Below are 23,722 nucleotides of genomic sequence, written 5' to 3'. Positions count from 1 at the left end.
TGTCCATTTTGCAAATATTATTATTTTCTCTATCGCAATTATTTGAAACCTTTAGTTACAAGTTATTTGGTGGATTTAGATTATTATTAACATACATGAACCAATTAAGGCCTAGGTCATACTTCATTATCTATTCGAAAATAGCCGATCTACAAGCTCACAACGAGCTTGTAGGTTGGCTATTTTCTAAAGATTTTGACAAATGAATTCTGCATAATGAGTACTTTTACATTGAGTAGCCTATATTTTGATGCCATTACTTTTAAGTAAAATGTTGAATCTGGGACTTTTACTTGCATGATAAGTATGTTTTAGATTGTGGTATCGCTACTTTTACTTAACCCATTTAATCCGGTCATTTTAGATTTTAGCTATAGCAACATGAGTTTTTCAGCAAGCTGTAAGGATTTAAAAGGCATAGGGGGGAGAAGACCTTCACCTTCACATGGTCTCTCCTGCAAGTAACGAGAGATGGTGAGAGACCAGCTTGTGAAACCAATGTCGCCACCCGATCATGGTCAAGCTGGCAGACCAAGGCGTAAAAGGTCTGGGGGATGCAAGTCCACGCCAGGACGAGTATCCATCCCGACGGTCGACCACCAAGGTCTGGCAGTGCTCCAGCTTCATCAACAATGCCTTTCAGATCATAACTGGCTGCTTGAAGCCCACCCCGTGTCCTACCTGCCAGTCCTAGCGGGAATTGCGCCAGCCGGCCTCCGACGAGAGGCCGCTACCCTCGCACTTGCAAGGAAATCCCAAGAACATAACTGGCATATCCTGCACGAAACAACAACTAAGGCAGCGCCTCCAAGCAGACTCAAGTCCCGTCACCCCTACAACAGGACGGCACAAGAGATGCTTGGTTCCATCCCTGAGGACCTGTCTACAAGGGCATGGCTAGCAACTTCCTGGAAGCGGGAATGGGAGTCGGCTAAGCCCACACGCCTGCACCATCACATCCAAGACCCGGGAGATGGAGTCGAAGGAGAACATCTACCACGCCGGCATTGGACCTTACTGAACCGCCTCCGTACTGGGGTTGGTCGCTGGTCGGTTGGCAGACAAGCGGTATGCGAGTGTGGCGAGCCTGAGCAGACTGCCGACCACATAATCACCACCTGTCCTCTGTACAGACCTCCTTCAGAGGCTGGCCTCTTCCAAGTGGGACCAGAGACAAGGGCGTGGCTTTGCGACACTGAGCTGGACATATGGCGACGATACACGAAAGAAGGCATTTTAGAATGGGCCTCAGGTGACCGGTCTAAAATAGTTATGTAACAAATCTGACTTCTTCCACCACTGGTCCATTGACACTAAGTTATGGACTCTGCGTGTGTGGAATGTTGGCATGTACAGGTATGGAATTTAGAGAGTTAGAGTGTGCTGTTTTACTGAGCTGCAAGAATGTACTGGGAATTTCACTCATTGCCACTCATACATTTTCTGTTCTCTCGGTTGCACAATCAGGACAGTTTTAGCTCTTTTATTTCTAGCTTGCTGAGACTCGTTCGAGCTCAAAACTCTCAAAATTACAGGGCTCATTAAGTATGTGTGTGACTGAACTGAAGACAAAACTGGTCTGTCAACCCGAAGTTCCTCAGTATTCGGTCATGCTGTGTCTCATGATAATCCAACTGTCATCACACAGCAACAAAACACTTAACAATGGCACATAATAGTTCCACCTACGCTCCCACGGTAGTTAGTTCTGTTGCCTCTGTTGAGCACAACGCTTCTATCTTCACACAACATCTCACACTGTAGATGAGGAGCGAGACAACACAGTACTGTAGAGAGGAGACCAAAACAAAAAGGTGTGTATGAGAGAACATTTCTGTGCTGCGAAAATGTTTTATGTATGTGTGTGTGTTGTGTGTGTGTGGGGGGGTAGATTTGAGAGTCGAAAAAATATTGCTACAAAAATACTTTAGACAATTTCAAAATCTGTATTATATTATTATACTGAAGAGGCAAGGTGATCTGTCGAGGTTGAGTTAAGTCATCGTTTCAAAATATTCTACATGATGTGCCCACAACATCCTATCTAGTGGGCACACCACAGTTGTATGCCCACAAAATGGCACATTTTATGTCACATCCTATATCTTGTGGCCATGACATGCCAACAGTAACTGAACGGCGACTGGTGACCCTCTCTCTCCTCTTGCATGTGTAAGTAAGGTTGGATCAGCCGAGCGACGAGGGTGTCTATTCCCAAACTATGGGTCGGGACCCATTTTTGGGTCTTGCAACCATTTGTATGGGTTGTGAATAAATAATCACTCCTTTTTTTTCTTTTTTTTTTACATTTCCTAAACATTTTCCATTATTATTTCAAAAGATTAAAAAAAGAAAATAAGAAATGTGAGAAAGAGAAAATGCAAAAGAATTTCAGAAATGTAAAAAGAAAAAATCAAAGGTATTAAAAATAGCAGATCTACATCTAAGCTCACGATGCGTCGACTATTTTCACAATTTTTGAAATGGGGTTTAAGTGGTTAACTCATAACGTATTTTTGTAAGTTTGGATCTTTTAGGAACCCCTGCACTAGATTGAACCCAGAACCTTGTGATTAAAGGCAAGTGATCTTACTGACTGAGTATAGCCTCTAACAACCTCTTCTTTTCTAGGCATTATGAAGATCGCATCTTTCAACGTACAGAGATTTGGACTGGCTAAAATTTCCGATCCAGATGTCGTCTCAACGTTGGTCAAGGTATAGAATAATCCTGTTTTACAATACATACATACATACATACATACATACATACATACATACATACCATGATACATACTCATACATACACTCACACCGTGTGAGTGTATGTATGAGTATGTATCATGGTATGTATGTATGTGGGAGGTAGGTGTAGGCTACACCAGTGGTTCTCAAAGTGGGGTCCGGGGACCCCCAGCGGTCTTTGGGGGGTTTCGATGGGGTCCGATGGTGGTTTCGATGGTGTGTTAATACAGAGTCAGCATCACAATCATTTTAACCACTTTATCCATGTTGGCCATTCAAAAATAGCAGATATACAAGCTTGCGAGCTTGTACATCTGCTATTTTTGAACATTTTTGAAAAATCTTGAAAGTGTTGTGAAAAACCTTGAATAAATTATATATTTTTTGAACACAAATCTTCTATTATGAGGGCACAAAACCTATTCAGATGGGGGTCCGCGGCCGGGGGTCCACTGCCGTATGTGTATCAATTTGGGGGTCCTTGGCACGAAAAAGCTTGAGAACCACTGGGCTATGGTTGTGTTAAGGTCAGGGTAAAAACAATCCAGGACAGCGATTAGTAAGTCAGATTGCAGATGTATTGTTTGTAGCCAGTTGTAGGTGACGGCTGCCTCCCATATGACATCACTTAGGCCACATGAGCACTTTAAACCTATATGCATCGGCTATTTGAAAATAGCAGATCTAAAAGCTCTTAAATCGTAGAGCTTGTAGATTGGCTATTTTCTAAAACCTTTGCAATAAAATGTGGAATATTTGGAATATTTTTGAAACATTCTAACACAACATTTTCATGAAAATATTTGAGAACCACTGATTTAAATAATAATAAAATTTTGTGGAAACAAGCCTAAATAAGCAACTATACACTTTAGAAACAAGCCCAAAAAAACGGAACCCGTAACTATCAATTTTTACAAAGTCGCTTATAATAAGCCGACATGGCAACACTGATTACAGGGGCTAGTGAAGGGTCAACAACCGTTTCTCTACTTGTGCTTTGATTTGTCTGACCAGACAAGCTAAACAGCCAATCAGGGTGCTCTACAGAGCCTTCAAGTTTACCCCCCTCCCGTTTGGGACACGACCGAACCTGCTCGGTCGTGGGTTATAAAAGTCCTGACATGACGGCACGGCGCTATCTATCTACAACAGGTTGTCGGCAGGAGAGGAGAGAGGAGAGCCCAACTCGGCCGCCTTCCGCGGCCGAGTTGGGCCGATATCGGCGTGGTGGAGAGTTGGCTTGACCTTGTGGCCTATGATGGCGTGTCAATGTGGTCAGTTACAGAGAAAGAGTGACCTGGTTGAGTCATTGTTATTAGGAAATGTGCCCATATTCGCATGTGTCTGCTTGCTCATATCAGTGTATCAGTTAGCATGAGTTTAATATAGAAGGTTAAGAGAACGGAATATGGGTAACCATGGGATAGGAATAGATCAGGGTTCCCAATCTTTTTTGAGCTCTGGACCACTAGCATATTTCAGTTAAATAATGACTGTTAAGGGCTTGATTTAATTTGTTGCGGGGAACAGTCATTATTTAATTTCAATATTATCCCCCACACAACGCCCATATCCCCTCCCAACACAACAGTGGTCCCCAGGTTGATTCTTAGTCAGACGGTCCCTGGTTCACAATCAGTTGAAAACCCCTGGTGTAAGGGATTACAATTGGCAAATGAGTAATTATATTTGAATTATTTTATTTGGATCTGCACAAAAAGCACAATATATAATAGATCCAAACACTGATCAGATGATGGTATACATTACGGTCAAACCAGATGCAACTGCAGCACATGCTTATTAACACACAGAAGAAAAGAATACATTGAAGACTTACTATACAGAAAGTGACAGATGATTATTTTTTTCTTCTCCCACCTTAGTTAGGCTACTCAAGGATACAGTAAATGCATTTGTCTTTTGCAATCCTCCCAATGTCAGTCCACGGAGCACAAGTTTGTGAACGTGGCCCAGAGTCTCAAACACAAAGACATTAAGTTAACAGTTGTATCCTAAGGCCATAACACACACACACACACACACACACACACACACACACACACACACACACACACACACACACACACACACACACACACACACACACACACACACACACACACACACACACAGACAGTATACCATCAGGTTTGAGAGGCTACAATGTGTGCAGTTTTGATGATTGTTGACTCCTCCCTTGAGGTTAATTATCTAGCCTGAAGTAGGCTAGTTTAGAAGGAGCTGGCTAAACAGGTTACATGACTGTTTCAAAAGAGGGGGGGGGGTAGCAAAGGTAAACAAGTAACCTAATACCTTTCATACAAGTAATATTCCTGAGTAAATTGCTCAACACTGCACACCTTGGGCCATGCAGTTACCTAGAACATGCATGGGCAACTAGCGGCCCGGGGGCCACATGCAGCCCCCACCTTCACGTAATGCGGCCCGCAGGTTAATATCGGAATACTGATAGATAATCAGCTTTTACAATTGCAAACATGACCCGCTTTAATTAATTCAGTCTATATTAGTAGCTTAATGACTAGTATTAAAATTCTATTGTCTTTTTTATGTCCAATGTAGTTGTATTTAAGTTCATACAGTTAACATAAGTATAACTAAATGCATTTCAAATAAAATAATAGTTACTTTTCAGGATACCAATAAAAAAAAGCACAAAAGCTCAAAACGTGTCGCAGCGCGACACGTTTTGAGCTTGTAAATCGGCTATTTTTGCTACTTTTGTGTGACAGAATGGTGAAAAAAGTTAAAATACGGCGAGACAGTATGTACAATGTGGCCCTCTGGAGTGAGTGTGGAAATATAGTGGCCCTCCATCATCAAAGTTGCCCACCCCTGACCTAGAATGAATGATTCTTTTGGTTTAAATCTTCATTTCAACTCTTTAGCTAAGCAGGGGAAGCCCCAATCTGTGTAAAATATACAATATCAAATGGATAATAAGTCAAATTAATTAATTAACACATTTATATTACTTGGAGCATGTCTTTAGTTAAAAAGTTAAGTTAAAGCTCTATATTGTGATAGTAATAATTTCTACAGTTTAAAGAGTATTTGTTCAGTAACAGGAGTCTCCCTGTCTCTCCAGCTCTTTATTTTTTTTACATTTCAAAAACATTTTGGGCTTTTATTTCATAGAGTATTAGTGAAGATGGACAGGAAACGGGGAGAGAGAGAGATGGGGAGAGACATGTAGCAAAGATCGCCGGGAATGGGACTCGAACCCGCGATGCACTCAGTCAGGCCACACCACGGCCCAGTTTGCCCGGACCGCAAGGCGGTCCGGGCCGCAAGGCGGTCCGGGCCACTCCAGCTCTTTATTAAACACAAAATACATTTTCAGGTCAGTGTACCAATTTTATCCAATCAGGGGAGAGAATCAGCTTGTGTTCCAGTTCCAATTTTGTCTGCTCGTTGTTTTGTCACTTCCAAAATCACTTGGTTATCCTATATGATTGTGTTCTCTCTCCTAATTGGATAAAACAAGTATCCTGACCTGAAAAAAAATATTTTCTGTTTATTAAAGAACTGGAGAGATGGGGAGATACCTATTACTGATCAAACTCTATAGAGTCTATAGCAATGATTACTAGACCCTCCAGAAAAAAACGTGATTATGTGATCGCATAATTTACAGCATAATCAGCAAAATGGTGCATAATTATGCGGGGGTATTTTTTTTCCCTGCAACTTTACGCATATTTCACAACTTTCTGCATATTTTGCAACTTTAACTTTTGCAATTTCGCAGCATAAAATCACATAAAGACCCCGCATATTTCTAGGATTTTAGCCTGCATAATCAAGGATTTTAGCCCGCATAATCAAGGATTTTAGCCCGTGTTTTTCTGGAGGGTCTAGATTACTATCAGTATATAGAGCTATTTAACGCTTATTTGAATTACAGTATTTCTTACAACACCTTTTAATGAATGCATGACTAGTTTAGCCCCTCTTAGTCCTGGGGCCAAGCCAGATTTTGGTACCACCTAAGGTGGCCGTACATTTTTGGTATTTTCGTATTCCTACATGTCTCTAGTTTATATTTTGGTATGATACATCTTCCAATTCAGTAGCTTAATGACAGTAATCACTCTAAACCGGCTAATGTATCCGGTAGGAGACACAAAGTAGAATCTTTGTGTCTCCTACCGGAAATACACCCGGGCATCAAATTATTGCGACAAAAAAACAAATATATCCATGTATTCAAGGCTTCATGGGGTGTGCAATTGATAGAAAATAAATCATTTTTTGGGTGAACTCCTCCTTTACGTTTCCCAGGGGGACTCTCTACCCATTCAGCTATGACCGCACTAGACCGAAGGAGGGTCAACTTTTACAAGCTTATGGAAAGCAGTCTTTTTGCAAACACCAAAAATCTGAGAAGTTATCAATTGCACACCCCATGAAGCCTTGAATACATGGATATATTTGTTTTTTTTGTCGCAATAATTTGATGCCCGGGTGTATTTCCGGTAGGAGACACAAAGATTCTACTTTGTGTCTCCTACCGGATACATTAGCCTGTAGGTAGTGATAACTGCCATAAACTACTGAATTGGAAGATGTATCATACCAAAATATGAACTAGAGACATGTAGGAATACAAAAATACAAAAACTTTACGGCCACCTCAGGTGGTACCAATTTGTGAAAATAACAGTGTTGTGTTGGACTTGGCCCCTGGACTATCTGTGGTGTTAGGTGTGCCACCTTCAGTTGCATGGCGTGGATGTTTTGGGCAACGCCCAGGGAATGGTTTGCACGTGACGTTACTACAAGGTTGTCCTGTTATTATGATATGTTTTGTTGCAGCTGATCGTAGTGATGACAGTGTCGGATGCGCCAGTTAGATTGCTATCTCTACTGTATCCATTTACAGTATCTATATCTGGTTTCAAACCCGTTTTTTATTCTGTCTTGAGTTTCAGTGGTGGGGAGTAACTGTTACATTTACTCCAGTACTGTTAAACTACAATTATTTTTAGGTATTTGTTTTACATTACTGGAGTATTTCCAATTTACAATACTTTTACTTCTACTCCACTACACCTCAGAGGCAAATATGGTACTTCTACTGCATTACAATTATTTGAAAATGTAAGTTACCAGTTACTGTAAATTTTGATTATTATTACAAAACATACGTTAACCACTTCAGTCCTGCTTTGGCTATTTGAAAATAGCCGATCCACACTTTGAGTAATAAAAATAAAAGAAGTGAGTAGTTCTTCCACCATTGCTGAGTTTCTTCCTTATTGTGTGAATTGTAGATTGTGTCTCGGTACGACATCATGGTCATTCTGGAGGTGGTGGACGTGAGTGGAGCTTCAGTCAACCGCTTCTTGAAAGAACTCAACAGGTGATCTTATATGAGCCCATAAAAGCCTCCCTATTCTGGGACAAACAATCGGCAAAAATAGCCAATCAACGCCCCTAGGGTGTATCGGATGTCATTGTTTTTCCTATAAAATGAATGACACATTTGTGTCTGTATGTCTTCTATTTTCTGTGTTTTCCTCTCTCCTATTTCACAGTGCCAACACAACCCATCACTACACTCTTAAAATCAGCGTGCGCCTGGGAAGGACCAGATATAAGGAGCAGTTCTTATTTTTATACAGGTGAAGTTCAATTATTTATGATGTTATACCACATACTATATTATTACATCTATCATGAAATAGCCCTTTCAAATATGATCCTTTTCAGCAGCTTGGCCAGGTTTGCAACAATTGGTCACATTCAGTGGTTGAAAAAGTATACTCACATTTTTTTACTTAAGTAAAAGTATCAATACTGCAATGTAGCAGTCCAGAATTCTACATTTACTTGAGTAAAAGTACAAAAGTATTGGTATCAAAATATACTTAAAGTAGAAAGTACTCATTATGCAGAATGTCCCATTTCACAAGTTATAAAATGTATAGAAATCCTTTGAAAATAGCAGATCTACGCATTGTGAGCTTGTAGATCGGCTATTTTCAAATGGCTGAAATGTATATAGGACTGAAGTGGTTAATGTATGTTTTGTAATAATAATCAAAATCTACAAAGTAACTAGTAACTTAAGTTTTCAAATAATTGCAGTGGAGTAAAAGTACAATATTTGCATATTTGGAAATACTCCAGTAAAGTAAAAAATACCTCAAAATTGTACTGAAGTACAGTTCTTGAGTAAATGTACTTAGTTACTTTACACCACTGGTCACGAGTAAATATCCCATTTTCTTTAAGTACATACAAAAAAAAAATACAATTTCTAAAGTTTTTCCCTGCATGACATGTCAAAGTGTCACTGAGCAAGATACTTACATTTTTGAACCAGAGGTTCAAGGTTCAAGGTTCAACTTTATTGTCAACGATACCAATTAGTAAAAGGCATGTAAGGCAGAGGGTAACCGGTTTGGCGGTTTGCCTCCGGGCCTGCATGTCTGCCTGTGTCAAAGTGTCAACTTGTCCCTGCAGCGAGACACTTAAAGGACAACTTAGTTTTTTTTTACAACAAGGGTATTTTTATTAGTTTGTAATGATAATAATTAAAAGATGAGTGTTTATTTATTTTTTTTTTGCTTTCTATCGTTATAGTGATTTTTAACTGGGGGGCGGGGCATTCAAGTAATTGGTAAACATGTTTTGTTTTTTTTACAAAATAAGCAGGCTATTTTGTCTGACATCTATCCACCAGGTGTATAGTATAGCGCCACCAGGAGGCCGATTTGTGCAAAGCACATTTTTTATATTACTCCTAGAAATGTTGTCATCACACAAATCGGTACACAGTATCTCTATTGTCATGTGATCAAGACAGATTTATCTGATTTTTCATATTCCATCCTATTGGCTAAGATTGTCTTCCAAAGTTTGTGCAAAATGTCTCGGATCATGAACGCAGCGTGAAACTTTCTATGCACACTCCCACTCGGCCAAGGAAGAAATGCCACCCTACATTTTTAGCGGCGCTAGAACGGATAGTAGCCCTCTATACCTGGCTTTTGCGTCAACGTTCTGATTGGTCAGGCTCGCCAACGTTCTGATTGGTCAGGCTCGCCAATGTTCTGATTGGTCAGGTCCGTCAACGTTCTGATTGGTCAGGCTCGCCAACGTTCTGATTGGTCAGGTCCGTCAACGTTCTGATTGGTCAGGCTCGCCAACGTTCTGATTGGTCAGGTCTGTCAACGTTCTGATTGGTCAGGCTCGCCAACGTTCTGAGCCAGCCATGGGATATGTCATGCTGAGCAGAGTCCCTTCCTTAGAACAACTCTACATCATCAACCATCTACCAAAAGAAAAGCTCCGTGCAGATAAAAATGCCATGCAGGAACTGAAGAGGATGGAGAGTGTGTCCATTAACATCAACCCTACAGAATGGGAAAAGACACATGAGTGGACTGTGAAGGTGGCAGCTCTCAACTGCCATTCCCTAGTACCGAAATTGGAAGAAATTAAAGCAGACCCTGTTCTGGCTTATGCTGACATTATATGCCTCAGTGAAACATGGCTCACACACAACAACTATGTCCCATCTCTGCAGATTGATGGGTTTTCACTCCATCTAAACAGTATTGGACATGGCAAGGGATTAGCCACTTACTACAGAACAGCAAGAATAAAACATCACACAGATTTCACGAGTGACACGATGCAAATCACCATGATGGTCTCAACAGACATAGACATAATCAGTGTCTACAAAAGTAAAGGACATCCTCGATCCAGAGTTTGACACAGTTAATCGACCCAATCAAAACAACTCTGATATGCGGTGATCTCAACATATGCCTTGGTGAAAACCCCAACAACCACGTATCAGAATCTCTTCAGAAACTAGGCTTCACTCAACTCATACAAGAAGCAACCCACTTTGAGGGAGGACACATAGACCACGCGTACTTCCGAAACAACGGACAAGTCACTGCACATCCATCTCTGTACAGTTCATACTACACAGCAAAAGACCACGATGCTTTGCTAATAACACTAAGGTCAATATAAAGACTCTGGGTACGGCTTATAAAATGTATACATTATTTCATAAAACATAAATATCTTTCTGGTACCACATGTATACACTATAGGTTTATTCTCACATTTGAGAATTTGAGGGTTCTATACCTGGCTTTTCCGTCAACGTTTTGATTGGTCAGGCCCGTCAAGGTTCTGATTGGTCAGGCCTGTCAAGGTTCTGATTGGTCAGGCCCGTCAAGGTTCTGATTGGTCAGGCCCGTCAAGGTTCTGATTTATCAGGCAAAGGGACTATTCATGACATCACTATGATGTCAAGGTTTATTTTTTATTTCCTCAAGTTTTTGTATATATTTTTATTTTCTCATGTTTCTTTTTGTATATAGTTTTATTTTCTCATGCTTTTCCCCCTTCTTTTTGTGTATTTTTAACGGCGATAGTCCTGCTCTATACCTCGCTTTTCCATCAACGTTCTGATTGGTCAGGTCTGTCAACGTTCTGATTGGTCAGAACATGGCTATAAACACATTATAAACACATATTGATGACAAAATGTATCACAGGCGCCGCTACCTTCACACAGGTGTGATTTTTTAAATCAGCCTCATGGTGGCGCTATAACAGGCAGATTCACATTGGCCTATAGCTCTTGAACTGTAGGTCATACAATCATCATCTGTTTTTCCCTGGATTCTGTGGCATTTTTTCCTTGGCCTAGTGGGGATGTGCATGTGCGTGCAAAATTTCACGGCAATCGGACACTGCTTTCATGATTTGAGGCATTTCGTACAAAACAGGCCATTCCTGCAAACTTTGGAAGCAAATTTTTTTTAAAATAAATATTGACAACCTATGAAAAGTATTAACCAGAGCTTGAGACTAAATAATTGGATAATACTTATTGGAACCTATTGGAACCACTTCCTGATTACATTTCTCAACACTGCAAATAAAGTACCTTATGAGCCATGCAGCTATACAACCTAGAATGACTAGATCTCTGAGAGAGGGCCTGTCATCTCCTTTAAAATCCTTTCAAAAGGTAAGAATCACATTCTTTTGGTTAATATTCTTCAATTTGTCAAAGTGTCCCTGACACTTGACACTCCTATTAGCGAACATTTTTGGAAGTGAAAGTGAGTTATGTGTGAGTTTCTAACCCCATTTAACCAATGAAAAGTATTAACAAGAGCTTCTGACTAAATAATTGGATAATACATTGGGATCCATTGAAACACAGTGTTCGTTTTTCCCCCTTCTTTCTTCCTATACATAGTGGAGTCACAAATGGAGGTTCCGTGACCATCCTTTGGCAAGGATGGTTTGACGATTGATTTGACCTCTATGGACCCTTTAAAAAAGATTTAGCCCCCAGGTCCCTCCCAAAAATCCCGGCATTTTTTGCTAGACAACCAAATTCAAAATGGCGCCCGGCGCCATCTCTAACAATTAACTTTTGATCTGGATGACCTAGAATCATGTATGAAGGCACTTTTCCATACAAGTCAACCATGAGGATTCCAAATCTGACACAATTTTAATTGTAAGACCTCGTTTTGACTCCGAAATTCAAGATGGCCGACATCCAGTAGAGTAAAAACGTATACCCAGGGGGCAAAGGGGGGTATGCTGCATTTGCCCTGCCATAAAAGGTTGGCCACCAGAAATAATATCTATGACCCAGTAGGATCACAACCTATATGGACAACAAGGTCACCTTGCTGCTGGAAATCCAATATGGCCGCCTCAATATTATCAGAAAATAGCTTTGGCAATAACTTTTGAACCAGATGGGCTAGAAATAAAAACTTGGTGTCTATTTCATGGTTTCAGAGCATGAGAAACTCAATGGAATACTTATCTTTATGATTGGGTGTGTCTGGACCTTTCATTTGCATATTTCCAAGATGGACGCCACTTGAAAATGAGTTTTACTATGACTTTTACAGTGACAGCTGGCTGTTATGGCAAAAAGTCTGCTTTTTAAGTAATATGAACACATTTGGTCAGTTTGAGCTTTAATTTATATGTTGTCAATATGGCAGACCCACACCATGAGTCTGGTCAGAGTCGTGTAATCCGGGATGCAGAGATGGTAGTCAAGGCAGCAGTGGAGACTAACCCATTTACAGTGAGCACATCATCCATGATCAACATATCTACAGGACAGTGTGCTGATTCCACAGTCAAGGACGACTTGATGAGTGTGAAAGAACTGGGTCTGAAGACACTGTGTGAGTCACTGTCCAGTGAACAGAAGAAGACAAGCATAATGAAGCTTAACACTTTCTACACTCAAAACACAAAATCTAAAAAATCTAAGGGGAAAACCTCAGCACCTGGCAAGAGCAATGAAATTACTGCCCTCCTGCGCATGACCCAAATCATAGCCAGTGGTGGAGAACTCAACCTTGTTGACTTTATAGGCAACCACGAGTGCAGTGACTTCCCCCCTTCCCTCTTCCAGGAAGATGGCAGGATGAGAACAGGTACCAAGGCAAGCCTTGTTAAGGTCCTGAAAGAGGAGACCAAAGTTGCATGCATCCCTGACCTGCCTACAGAAGACATAAAAACAGCAGTAGTTATTGATGCCATGTATGCCATGCGCCATTGGTCGTTCCTGAAAGGTGAAGCATTTGGAACAATCGCTGAACGATACCAACGTCTGCTGTTGAATGATGTGCCTGCTGGCACAGAGATCATTCACTTCTGTTTTGACCGGTACAGTGGACCTAGTCTTAAGACAGCTGAGCAAGAACACAGATATGCTTGACCAAAACCTACCAAAGAATATGAAGTCAGTATGCATTACACAGCTCCAGATCCTCAGGAGTTTTTTTGCTGTGTCAGCTAACAAGGCAAACCTATTGAGTTTCCTCTGTGACGAATGGTGTGAAAATGAGAAACTTAAGTCGGCCCTTGGTCCAACACATCTTTACCTGGGTGGGGGGTTTAAAGAAGAGACAAGGAGTGTGGTGATCAAGGAGGGGTCTATTGAAGATGTCCCTGCACTAGAATCCACACAACAGGAGGCTGATACAAGAATAATACTCCACACCCGTACAGTGTCCAGAATGACAAAGTTGACAGAGTTGTCATCCATGCCAATGACACAGACATCATCATCATGTGCCTTTACTATGCAGCAACCCATCTCAGATGCCTTCCAGAGCTGTGGGTGAGAACAGAGCAAAATTCATACCTTCCTATCCATCAAATGGTATCAGCACTGGGGCTCCCACAGTGTCGTGCCCTGCCCTTTATCCATAGTTTAAGTGGCAGAGATACTGTACCACCAGCTATCCCTTCTTCACTGGGAAGAAGGCATGGTTCAAGGCCATCATGCGTCTGGATCTCTGCACTTGAGGAGTTTGGTGAAAACTCTTATGATTCCCTCTCAGATGACGTCCATCAATAAGGCACGAGACCTCACAATTGCTGTATATACATCCAAAGCGGACCACCAGGAGGATTTTGACCTGAGTAAGCTTAGAGTGTACAAGTTCCTCAATAATAGATCAACCCTCTTAAAGCTCCTCCCCCGACAGAGAATGCCTTTGACCTGCACCTGAGAAGAGCTGTTCTAGCAACCATAATAGATAAATGTGCACATATCGCCAAGCCGGATATTCCTTCTTTCACAGAGTATGGATGGTCTCTCAGTGCTAGCAATGCAGTCCCCCTTGCATCTACCGAGCCAGCCTGGTCTGTGTCAATGAACAAGGCAATATCATGCAGCTGTATCAAAGGCTGCCAGAAAAACTGTTCCCGTGCAAAGAAGGCAATTCCATGCTACTTAGGATGCCGTTGCCAGGGACTAGAGACATGATGCAGCAAGATCAGTGCAACACATGACAACAGTGACAGTGAATAGCATTGTACCATAGTATCATTGGCTTGGCACCATAGAGGTCAAAATGAACCTTTTGTAGGCAACCTCAACTCCGCCTTTACTCTATTTGTCACTAAGTAGTCTATCTTTTGTTATGTTACTTGAATGCATACCACTATGTTAATTTGTATAGCCCTAAAGTTGAAGTTTTTGGCAAGTCTTGGAGTGTGCATGTGTCTGTTTATATTGTATTTAGTTTATTAAAATGATACATAAGATACATTGTGGGCTTTTTCTCCGATTTTTCTCTGCAATCATCCCCACAACTATAGATCTATAAATCAATAAATCTGAGGGAAAATGTAATACCATACATTATTTATGACTGCAGCCATATTGACAACATATAAATTAAAGCTCAAACTGAACAAATGTGTTCATATTGCTTAAAAAGCAGACTTTTTGCCATAACAGCCAGCTGTCACTGTAAAAGTCATAGTAAAACTCATTTTCGCGTGGCGTCCATCTTGGAAATATGCAAATGAAAGGTCCAGACACACCCAATCATAAAGATAAGTATTCCATTGAGTTTCTCATGAAACCATGAAATAGACACCAAGTTTTTATTTCTAGCCCATCTGGTTCAAAAGTTATTGCCAAAGCTATGTTCTGATAATATTGAGGCGGCCATATTGGATTTCCAGCAGCAAGGTGACCTTGTTGTCCATATAGGTTGTGATCCTACTGGGTCATAGATATTATTTCTGGTGGCCAACCTTTTATGGCAGGGCAAATGCAGCATACCCCCCTTTGCCCCCTGGGTATACGTTTTTACTCTACTGGATGTCGGCCATCTTGAATTTCGGAGTCAAAACGAGGTCTTACAATTAAAATTGTGTCAGATTTGGAATCCTCATGGTTGACTTGTATGGAAAAGTGCCTTCGTACATGATTCTAGGTCATCCAGATCAAAAGTTAATTTTTAGAGATGGCGCCGGGCGCCATTTTGAATTTGGCTGTCTAGCAAAAAATGCCGGGATTTTTGGGAGGGACCTGGGGGCTAAATTTTTTTTAAAGGGTCCATAGAGGTCAAATCAATCGTCAAACCATCCTTGCCAAAGGATGGTCACGGAACCTCCATTTGTGACTCCACTAACATTTCCTTAAAAGTAACCTCTTATCTATATATTCTGATTTTGTTTTCGTAAATTAACGCCCTACTTGATCATACTACAATGTCACTCAAAAGTAGCAGATCTACAAGATCTTGCAGATCTTCTACTTTTGTGTAGATCTGCTATACTTCTTGTTGTTTTTGAATATGAATCCTGAAAAGTAACACTTCTGGGACTTTACACCCGACAGGCGATGTACAGTACAAGGTTTCTATCCGACAGTGACGATACATGTACGGCTACAGCATCATTAGCATCATGCAAGCATGTCACTGTGTCTTTGTCAGGGATGACGTGGTGGATCTGCACGACTGCTATCAGTACGAGGACAACCAGGTGGACGACGTGGATGTTTTCCAGAGAGAGCCGTACATTCTGCACTTCAAACCACACAACACTGGTGGGTCTCCTACTCTCCTTTCAAACCACACAACAGTGGTGGGTCTCCTACTCTCCTTTCAAACCGCACAACACTGGTGGGTCTCCTCACCTTCCATAAAGCAAACCGTTTCATGACAAGGATCCCCCAAATCATTATGTAATTGGTCACGGACACCCACACAAACTGAACAGGTTTTCTGCAGAAAACCATAAGGGGGGGGGGGGTGTGTAACGGGCATCTTGCTGTTACATAATATAATGTCTTGTGTAGTTGTGTGCAGGTCTATAATTTGTGTATTCTCTAACCCTAGTATTAATCCCACGATCACACTTCCCAAAGTCTTAGGTAAACACAAAGGCACCTTTGATTTTTTCCGTTGTCTGGTGCCTGAGTTTGTTTGTTTGGCTTGGGTCTTTGTTTTATTTGTTTGTTTTGGCGGGCTGACGAGATAGACATCTTAGACATTTTATAGACAGGTTAATCGAGTTTGTGTTTTACACACCGTGACCTTATATGGCCTCAGCGTGCTAGTATTAAGTTGAACCACATTAACCCTGGTGTCTGTATTTTGGGAAGATTTTCCAAAACTTTGACAACATTTTTGTTCCAGTGCTGAAAGACATCATTCTGATCCCGGTTCACACCACACCACAGGACTCTGAGAAAGAGCTGGACGAGCTTTATGAGGTTTTCCTGCTGGTCAAAGACAAATGGAAGAGTGACGTGAGTCTGCAAAGTATTACTACTGCAATATTATTACTCCTGATTCAACTTCATGTCATATCATCACATAAGTTATCAGGTGTAAAAGAGTGAGTGAAATTATTTTCTATACAAGCTCCCAAAGATTTGCAGTTAGAAAGAATAGTCATTAGAATATATAGAAGGGGACAAAAGTCAGATAACAGGACAATATGAAATATACAGTAAATAAGAACTTCTGTGTGACTTCTGATAAGACATCACTTAGCAGCAGATACATTATATGTGTATAATATCTCTAGTGCTTAACACTACTACTGCAACATCACTACGTTCAAGGTTCAAGGTGGTCTTTATCATTACATCTTATGTACAGGTATATAATATTAAAATATATTTTGATATTGTAAGTTACTTGGGGACATTTTAAACACAGATAACCGGTATGTGGATCTCTTATCTCTCCCCTAGAACATAATGATCCTTGGGGACTTCAACGCAGACGGGGCGTATGTCTCAGATAAGGACATGAAAGAGATCCGCATCCGCAGTGACAAGAACTTCCACTGGCTGATAGGCGATGATGTGGACACGACCGCTAACACGGGGAACGAACACACCTACGACAGGCATGTGCACTTTCGACTGGTAGAACTGGCATCCACGCTTGAAGGATTTTCTTGTCTTGAATTAAGTGCACAAGCTGTCAGCAGTGGTGGAAATAGTACTCAAATTTGTTTACTTAAGTAAAAGTAGCAATACCACAATATAGGCTACAAATACTCTGTTACAAGTTAAAAGTTCTGTATTCAAGAAGTATTGGCATCAAATTGTTATTAAAGTACCAAAAGTAAAAGTACTCATTATGCAGAAAATCCCATTTCACAAGGTTTCAAAATGTATAAAAACCTTTTGAAAATAGCTGAAGTATAAAATGGGGCTTAGTTGGTTTATGCATGTTTTGTCCTAATAATCCAAATCTGCAAAGTAACTTGCAACTAAAGCTGTCAAATAATGGTAGTGGGGTAAAAGGTACAATATTTGCCTCTGAGATGTAGTAGATATAAAGAGAAACGGTACTTCAGTAAATGTACTTAGTTTACTTTCAACCACTGACTGTCAGCATAATAATAATAATAATGCGTGTCTCCCTCGTAGGATCGTTGTGTATGGACAGGACATGCTGGATGCCATAGTTCCACACTCAGCAAAGCCGTTCAATTTCCAAACAGCATATGAAATGACAGAAAAAAAGGTGCATTTCTGATCTCATTATATTCAAAATGATGACTGCAGACACAGTGCCTTGGATAAGACTGTGTCTTGACCACATCAATCCTATAGTGTCCTATATATTCTGCAAAATAGCAGAGCTACAACCTCACAAACTTGTGAGGTTATCGGCTCTTTTTGGTGAAGATATTTAGTGTAGAGGGGGAACGGGAGGGGGCCTAGTATAGACCCCTGGGGGACTCTGTTCAACTAAGTATATACTGTAGGGTGGGTAAGAAATGTTGATATCATGTTAACCACTTGAACCCTATATACTGCTACTCCCCTAGGAGTCTAAATGGTGCAATGCATTTCTCCCTCAGCAAGCTCACAGCACGTCGCGTTTGTGACACGTTGTGAGCTTATATTATACATATTTGTTTTCCAGAATGTTTGTCTTTTTTCACCAAATATTTGCCTATTATTTATGACATACCACAATATGGATGCCAGGGTTCAAGTGGTTAATATTAGTTCTGTTCCAGTTTCAAAACAAGCAACTTTATGTCAACAGCTAATTTCCTATACTTTACATTCTATGTTTTGGCCTCAGCTCGTGTAGAACTAGTGTGCATGTGTGTGGATATTTCTTCAGGGCATTGATTGAATACTTTATTTACAGCTTGCAAAATAGTTTCAGAGGTACAATTATACAATAATGCTAAAAGGATCACAAAACGTCATGAGGGCTTGTTTCCATTGTGGTCCATTCTTGATTTAAAATGATTTTGCCCACAGGCTCTGAAAGTGAGTGACCACTACCCTGTTGAGGTGGAGTTACGCAGCAGCGATCCGGCAGAACACACAAGCGGTATGACACCACCTCTGGCACACTGTACACCCACTGAAGGTAAAAAGGAAAACACATTTTAAAGCAGTGGTTCTCAAACCTTTTCATGTCAAGGACCCCCAAAATGATATGAATCTGGCCGCGGACCCACATCTCAAAAATATTGTTCCAGGGACGCCCAGAACAAAGATTTGAGTTAAAAATGTTTGCTTTAATATACAGTATATATGTATTCAAAGATTTGGACACATTTTCAAGATAAAAAAAAAAATAGCTCGACGCCGAGCTATGAGCTTGTAGATCTGCTATTTTTGAGTAGCTAAAGTATTAAATAATGATTGTGACGCTATATTAACTACTTTTGCTGGGGACCCCTTGGTAGTCCCTCAAGGACCCCTGGGGGTCTCCGGACCCCACTTTGAGAACCAACGTTTTAAAGCAGTGGTTCAAAACCTTTTCGTGGTCGGTGTTCACAGCTCACCCATCTGACCACTTAACGTGCTAGAGCATAACATTTTTATTTGTAAATGAACCCACTTGTTTTAAAGAATGTAAAAAAAAGTTGACTCATTTTTACGGCGCCTTCACAAAAGTATTCTCTTATGTGTATGCACAGTGCAGCGTTAGGGAAGGGCAAGAGTCACTGCTGAGAAGGAATGCTAAGAATTGGAGATTTTCTCGTAAATCAACTTAACAGCTTCAGTTGAACTTGAAAAGGTATCTTTTAAATAAAGAGTTATGCGCAGCTTGCGGAGCTAGTTCAGGCAGGCAACTCAAGGCAGAGCGTCAACCCGATCAGGTGACTAGTCACATGCACTCTTCTCCTGATCTGGGCGGTTATTTAAACTTCTCTGCCTACCTGTTCATTCTGGCTTCTCTCTCGGGCTGTGCTGTCGTGCTGCTGTTGCTCTCCTCTGCTGTCATCGCTGTCTCCTGCCGTATCATCCGCTGTCTGTCGCTTACCTCGCTGTCTGCTGCTGCCCATGAAGATTCTCAATCCCACCGCCTCCCCGGCATCCACCTGTAGGCTCTGTTTCTAGATTCCCATTGGGGGTCTTAATTCATTCCCTGTAATTCTATTTGCCATGTAACATTTATTAAAATGTTTATGCTTACAGGGAATGAATAGATACAGAGCCCTGACGCCAAACTATGCTTCATATATGCTCAATAAAATGTTTATTTTAAATGTAATCCAAGAGTTGTCTGACTGAACTTATCTTATGCCCTTCTCTTTCATACATACATATTTATTCAGTTATAGCAACAGTTTTCAAGGTTCAAAGTTGTACATTGTTGTATATCGTCGGTGTCCAGCCGGGACCAGCTAACTCCATTTTCATCTTTTTTTTTTTTTTTCATAAATCGACGCTATTGAACACCCTTCACATCTGTGTAAAAAATCTAAACATTTGAACCAATGAAAAGTATTAAAAAGCGCCTCAGACGAAAACTCCCAACTCCATTGGATCCTCAAACTGTCCGTCAAAAAAAACAAAAAAACAAACAACTCCCCCCTCTCCTCTACACAGTGCTACAGCACAGCATTAGCAGTGCGCGGTGCGAGGAACAACACGTAAACAGACTCCCCGTAGTCTGTTAAAACTATGCAGTGTACCTGTTTATCAAACAGCACTGACGCTAATGTTATGAAAACAAGTAATTATATTTCTAAAATCTATGAAGTGTTTATGAGGAGAGCATTGTGATAAGAAGAAAGACGTTCATAGCATTTCTGTCGCGCTAGTATTCTACTACCTCTTAGCAGAAGTTATTGTAATATTTAAAGTCCTGTTTATTGTTGTAGGCCTATATAATAAGTGTCATGAAGCATCAGGGCATTAATTCCCACGTTGTTGTGATGCATTGTGAGCTTGGAGATCCATTGTTAGCTTTTGGGAATCTGTACCCTTTTGAAACCTCTCTCAGCAGCGAGTGGAGCTACTGTTGTTTGGACACCTAACTCCATTTCAGCTTGATTTCTGCTCGTCTGAAACTTCTAACTCCACACGCGCTGGGTAAAGTGTTGATTTACCCGCGATTTGGGTAAAGTGTTGATAATATAATGACACATGCAAGTATCTCACAATATATACAGTCACTATACCAACTTTGACGAGGTAGTATTGCTTTGTTTTAAAAATATAAGGTTTTCTTCATTTTCTGAAAAACGTATATCTTGTTTTTTCGTTTCCTGAACAATGAGCGTTTTGGAGTTAGCAGTTTCGGGCTGGACAGCAGAGATATTATCTTGTGCACAGGTACAGCAGAGTAAACCCTATTTTTGTTAGGATTCCTTCAGACAACATGGCAGCAAAAAACGAGAGCAAAAACGATAATAAAAATGTATCAGTGTATCTACAATGCACATTTATCAGTAACTGCCACAGTACCTATAAACTACTTGACAGTAGTTTCTATATAAGAGTTTAGGTAGTTTAAGCTTGTTATAGTTTTATTCTGGCCTGGTTTATTTTTTATTCTTGTCAGATTGTTCATGTGCCTGGCTGTACGGGGGAAGAAGCTTATTAGCAGTCTGCTGCCGTTGGCCCTGAGACTGCGACTGCGTAGGCATTTTTCATGCAGCATTGTCTGAAACAGTCCATGGTTACGGTGGCTTGGGTCTTTGATGATTCCGCAGGCTTTGCTGACACAGCTTTCGTCGGATAGGGCTTGGTTGGGGAGGGGTCGCATCCACTGATGCGCTCGGCTGTTCGCACAACCCTTTGCATTGCCTTGTGGTTGAGGTTGGTACAGTTACCATACCACGCAGGATGCTCTCTGTGGTGCCTCTGTAGAAAGGGGCCCATGCCGGCCTTCTTTAGTCTTTGTCTGTTTTTTCTTTGTCTGAGAAAGTAGAGGCGTTGCTGTGCCTTCTTCACTACCCACTCTGTCTACGCATCCCAGGTGAGATCAGTGATGTTCACCCCCAGGAATTTGAACTCTTTGACCCTCTCCACTGCAGCACCGCCGATCTGGATGAGTGTTCTCTACGAGGCCTCCTGTAGATTAACCCTTTTGTTTTGTCAATGAGAGCCAGGTTGTTCTCCTGGCACCACAGGTTCTCCACTTCTCTCCTGTAGGCTGTCTCATCATTGTGATCAGGCCTATATCACTGTGGTGTCTTCCGCAAACTTGACCACTTGGTTGGTACTGCGCATGGCCACACAGTTGTATTGTACAGGGAGTAGAGAAGGGGACTCAGAACACATCCCTGTGGGGCTCCCGTGCTGAGGGTTGGGGGGCAGAAGTTTTTATTCCCATCCACACCACCTGACATAGTTCTTATAGAAAATCATTGCTGGGTTTGATGAGGATTATGGTGTTAAACACTAAGCTATAGTCTATGAACAGCATTCTCACATAGGACTTGTCTCTCTCTAGGTGTGATAGGGTGGTGTGCAGTGCTGTAGCGATGGCGTCGTCCATGGATCTGTTTTGGTCGGGGTTGTAGTGTGAGTGGCAACTTGATGTTGATCTGATTTTTCTCGTTCACAACGAGCATTTCAACGTGCTGTGAGGTTGTAGAACTGCTATTTTTTGCAGGTTTTGGAACTTAAAGATACACAATTTAAATGTGTAAAAATGTCCACCTACTGTATGTTGACATGGGATGCCAGGTTTAAGGGTGTGTGTGTGTGTGTGTGTGTGTGTGTGTGTGTGTGTGTGTGTGTGTGTGTGTGTGTGTGTGTGTGTGTGTGTGTGTGTGTGTGTGTGTGTGTGTGTGTGTGTGTGTGTGTGTGTGTGTGTGTGTGTGTGTGTGTGTAATTGGCACCGGGTGAAAAGATCGTGGGATAACATATTTTTTTAAAGGTGTGTGTGTGTGTGTGCTCCCAGAGAGCTTACAGATGGACGTGCTGAAACTTCAAAAGGAAAACCTTCTGTTGGAACGAGAGAAACTTCATCTGCAAATCATCCTGCTGAAACACAGGGTCTCCACATTGAAGCTGTCCAATGAATGTTAGATTATATGTTCACCTAAGTGAAGCTGTCCAATGAATCTTACATTATAGTCTCTTGTATTGTTCTTGATTCTGTGATTATCATTATTATCAGTTTATTTTTTCTGGTCATTTACAATGATTTTTTTTGGGACCAGTGCTGATCGAATAAAACATTTTCTAATTAAAGCTGTTGTATGTTCACATGGAATAAAGCAAAACAAAATCTCATGACTGAAACATTTTGTGTATTAGAATTTTGTTTAGGTATGATCGTAAACCTATGTTCTTGCTGTTCTACATTAATTGAAGAAATCACAGATTGAGGCTTTGTTTTTATGAAATATCCGAGACCATTAGGGTTTTGTGGAAGAGTATTCTATTCTGCTACTTTGACCAATTCAAACACTCTTCATTCTATTGCTAGTTTGACCACTTCTAATACTCTTTAATCTTACAATAACGAATAACCGCTATTGTTGGTGTGCAACATGTTTCCATAGAAGACATGCTGGCTTCTATGGAATCCACATGACTGAAATCAGTCGTGGTGAGTGAGAACTTTAATCCATGTGTTCATAAAGAAGGAACATTTTTACAATAAAATAATATGCGCACAACCGTTTTTGCCCACTGACTCTAAAAGTGAGTCACCACTACCCTGTTGAGGTGGAGTTACGCAGCACCGGTCAGTTAACTTGAAAAGGTAGCTTTTTTAAATGGGGGAGAAAATGGAAAACAAAGGGTGATCCAGCGGACCCCATTTGATAACCATTGGACCTCAATGTAATATGTTCTATTTTTATGTTGGCAACTACCTGATGTCTGCATGTCATAGAATCTCTTTTTCTTCCTTTGTTCTGTTTTATTTCATGTAATTTGATGTTTC

General features: G+C 40.9%; 1 protein-coding gene across 7 annotated transcripts; it reads left to right on the top strand.

Moving 5' to 3' along the window:
• Nucleotides 1-1,654: 1,654 nt before the first annotated feature.
• Nucleotides 1,655-23,153, top strand: LOC311059296 (deoxyribonuclease gamma-like). Of its 7 annotated transcripts, none has more exons than XM_084077087.1 (11): nucleotides 2,012-2,172; nucleotides 2,632-2,717; nucleotides 8,048-8,136; nucleotides 8,312-8,398; nucleotides 16,034-16,146; nucleotides 16,739-16,851; nucleotides 17,302-17,459; nucleotides 17,989-18,085; nucleotides 18,841-18,952; nucleotides 22,277-22,347; nucleotides 22,741-23,153. In XM_084077087.1, the coding sequence occupies exons 1-10, from the start codon at nucleotides 2,169-2,171 to the stop codon at nucleotides 22,303-22,305; spliced, it is 888 nt and encodes a 295-aa protein (XP_083933213.1). In that variant the 5' UTR covers nucleotides 2,012-2,168; the 3' UTR covers nucleotides 22,306-22,347; nucleotides 22,741-23,153. The 7 variants fall into 7 exon arrangements, with proteins under 7 accessions (XP_083933210.1, XP_083933209.1, XP_083933213.1 ...); XM_084077086.1 differs by having other exon boundaries at nucleotides 22,730-22,870; XM_084077089.1 differs by having other exon boundaries at nucleotides 2,014-2,172; nucleotides 18,841-18,913.
• The last annotated feature ends 569 nt before the right edge of the window (nucleotides 23,154-23,722 follow it).

Source organism: Gymnoscopelus microlampas, assembly GCF_963454915.1.
Source record: "Gymnoscopelus microlampas genome assembly, chromosome: 13".
NCBI classification, from domain to species: domain Eukaryota; kingdom Metazoa; phylum Chordata; class Actinopteri; order Myctophiformes; family Myctophidae; genus Gymnoscopelus; species Gymnoscopelus microlampas.
This window is presented reverse-complemented; position numbering and strand designations above follow the sequence as displayed.

Coding starts and splice junctions, on each gene's coding strand:
- LOC311059296 (XM_084077083.1), top strand. Junction 2,718..8,047: donor TCGTCTCAACGTTGGTCAAG/GTATAGAATAAT, acceptor TGTGAATTGTAG/ATTGTGTCTCGGTACGACAT. Junction 8,399..16,033: donor CAGTTCTTATTTTTATACAG/GTGAAGTTCAAT, acceptor TGTCTTTGTCAG/GGATGACGTGGTGGATCTGC.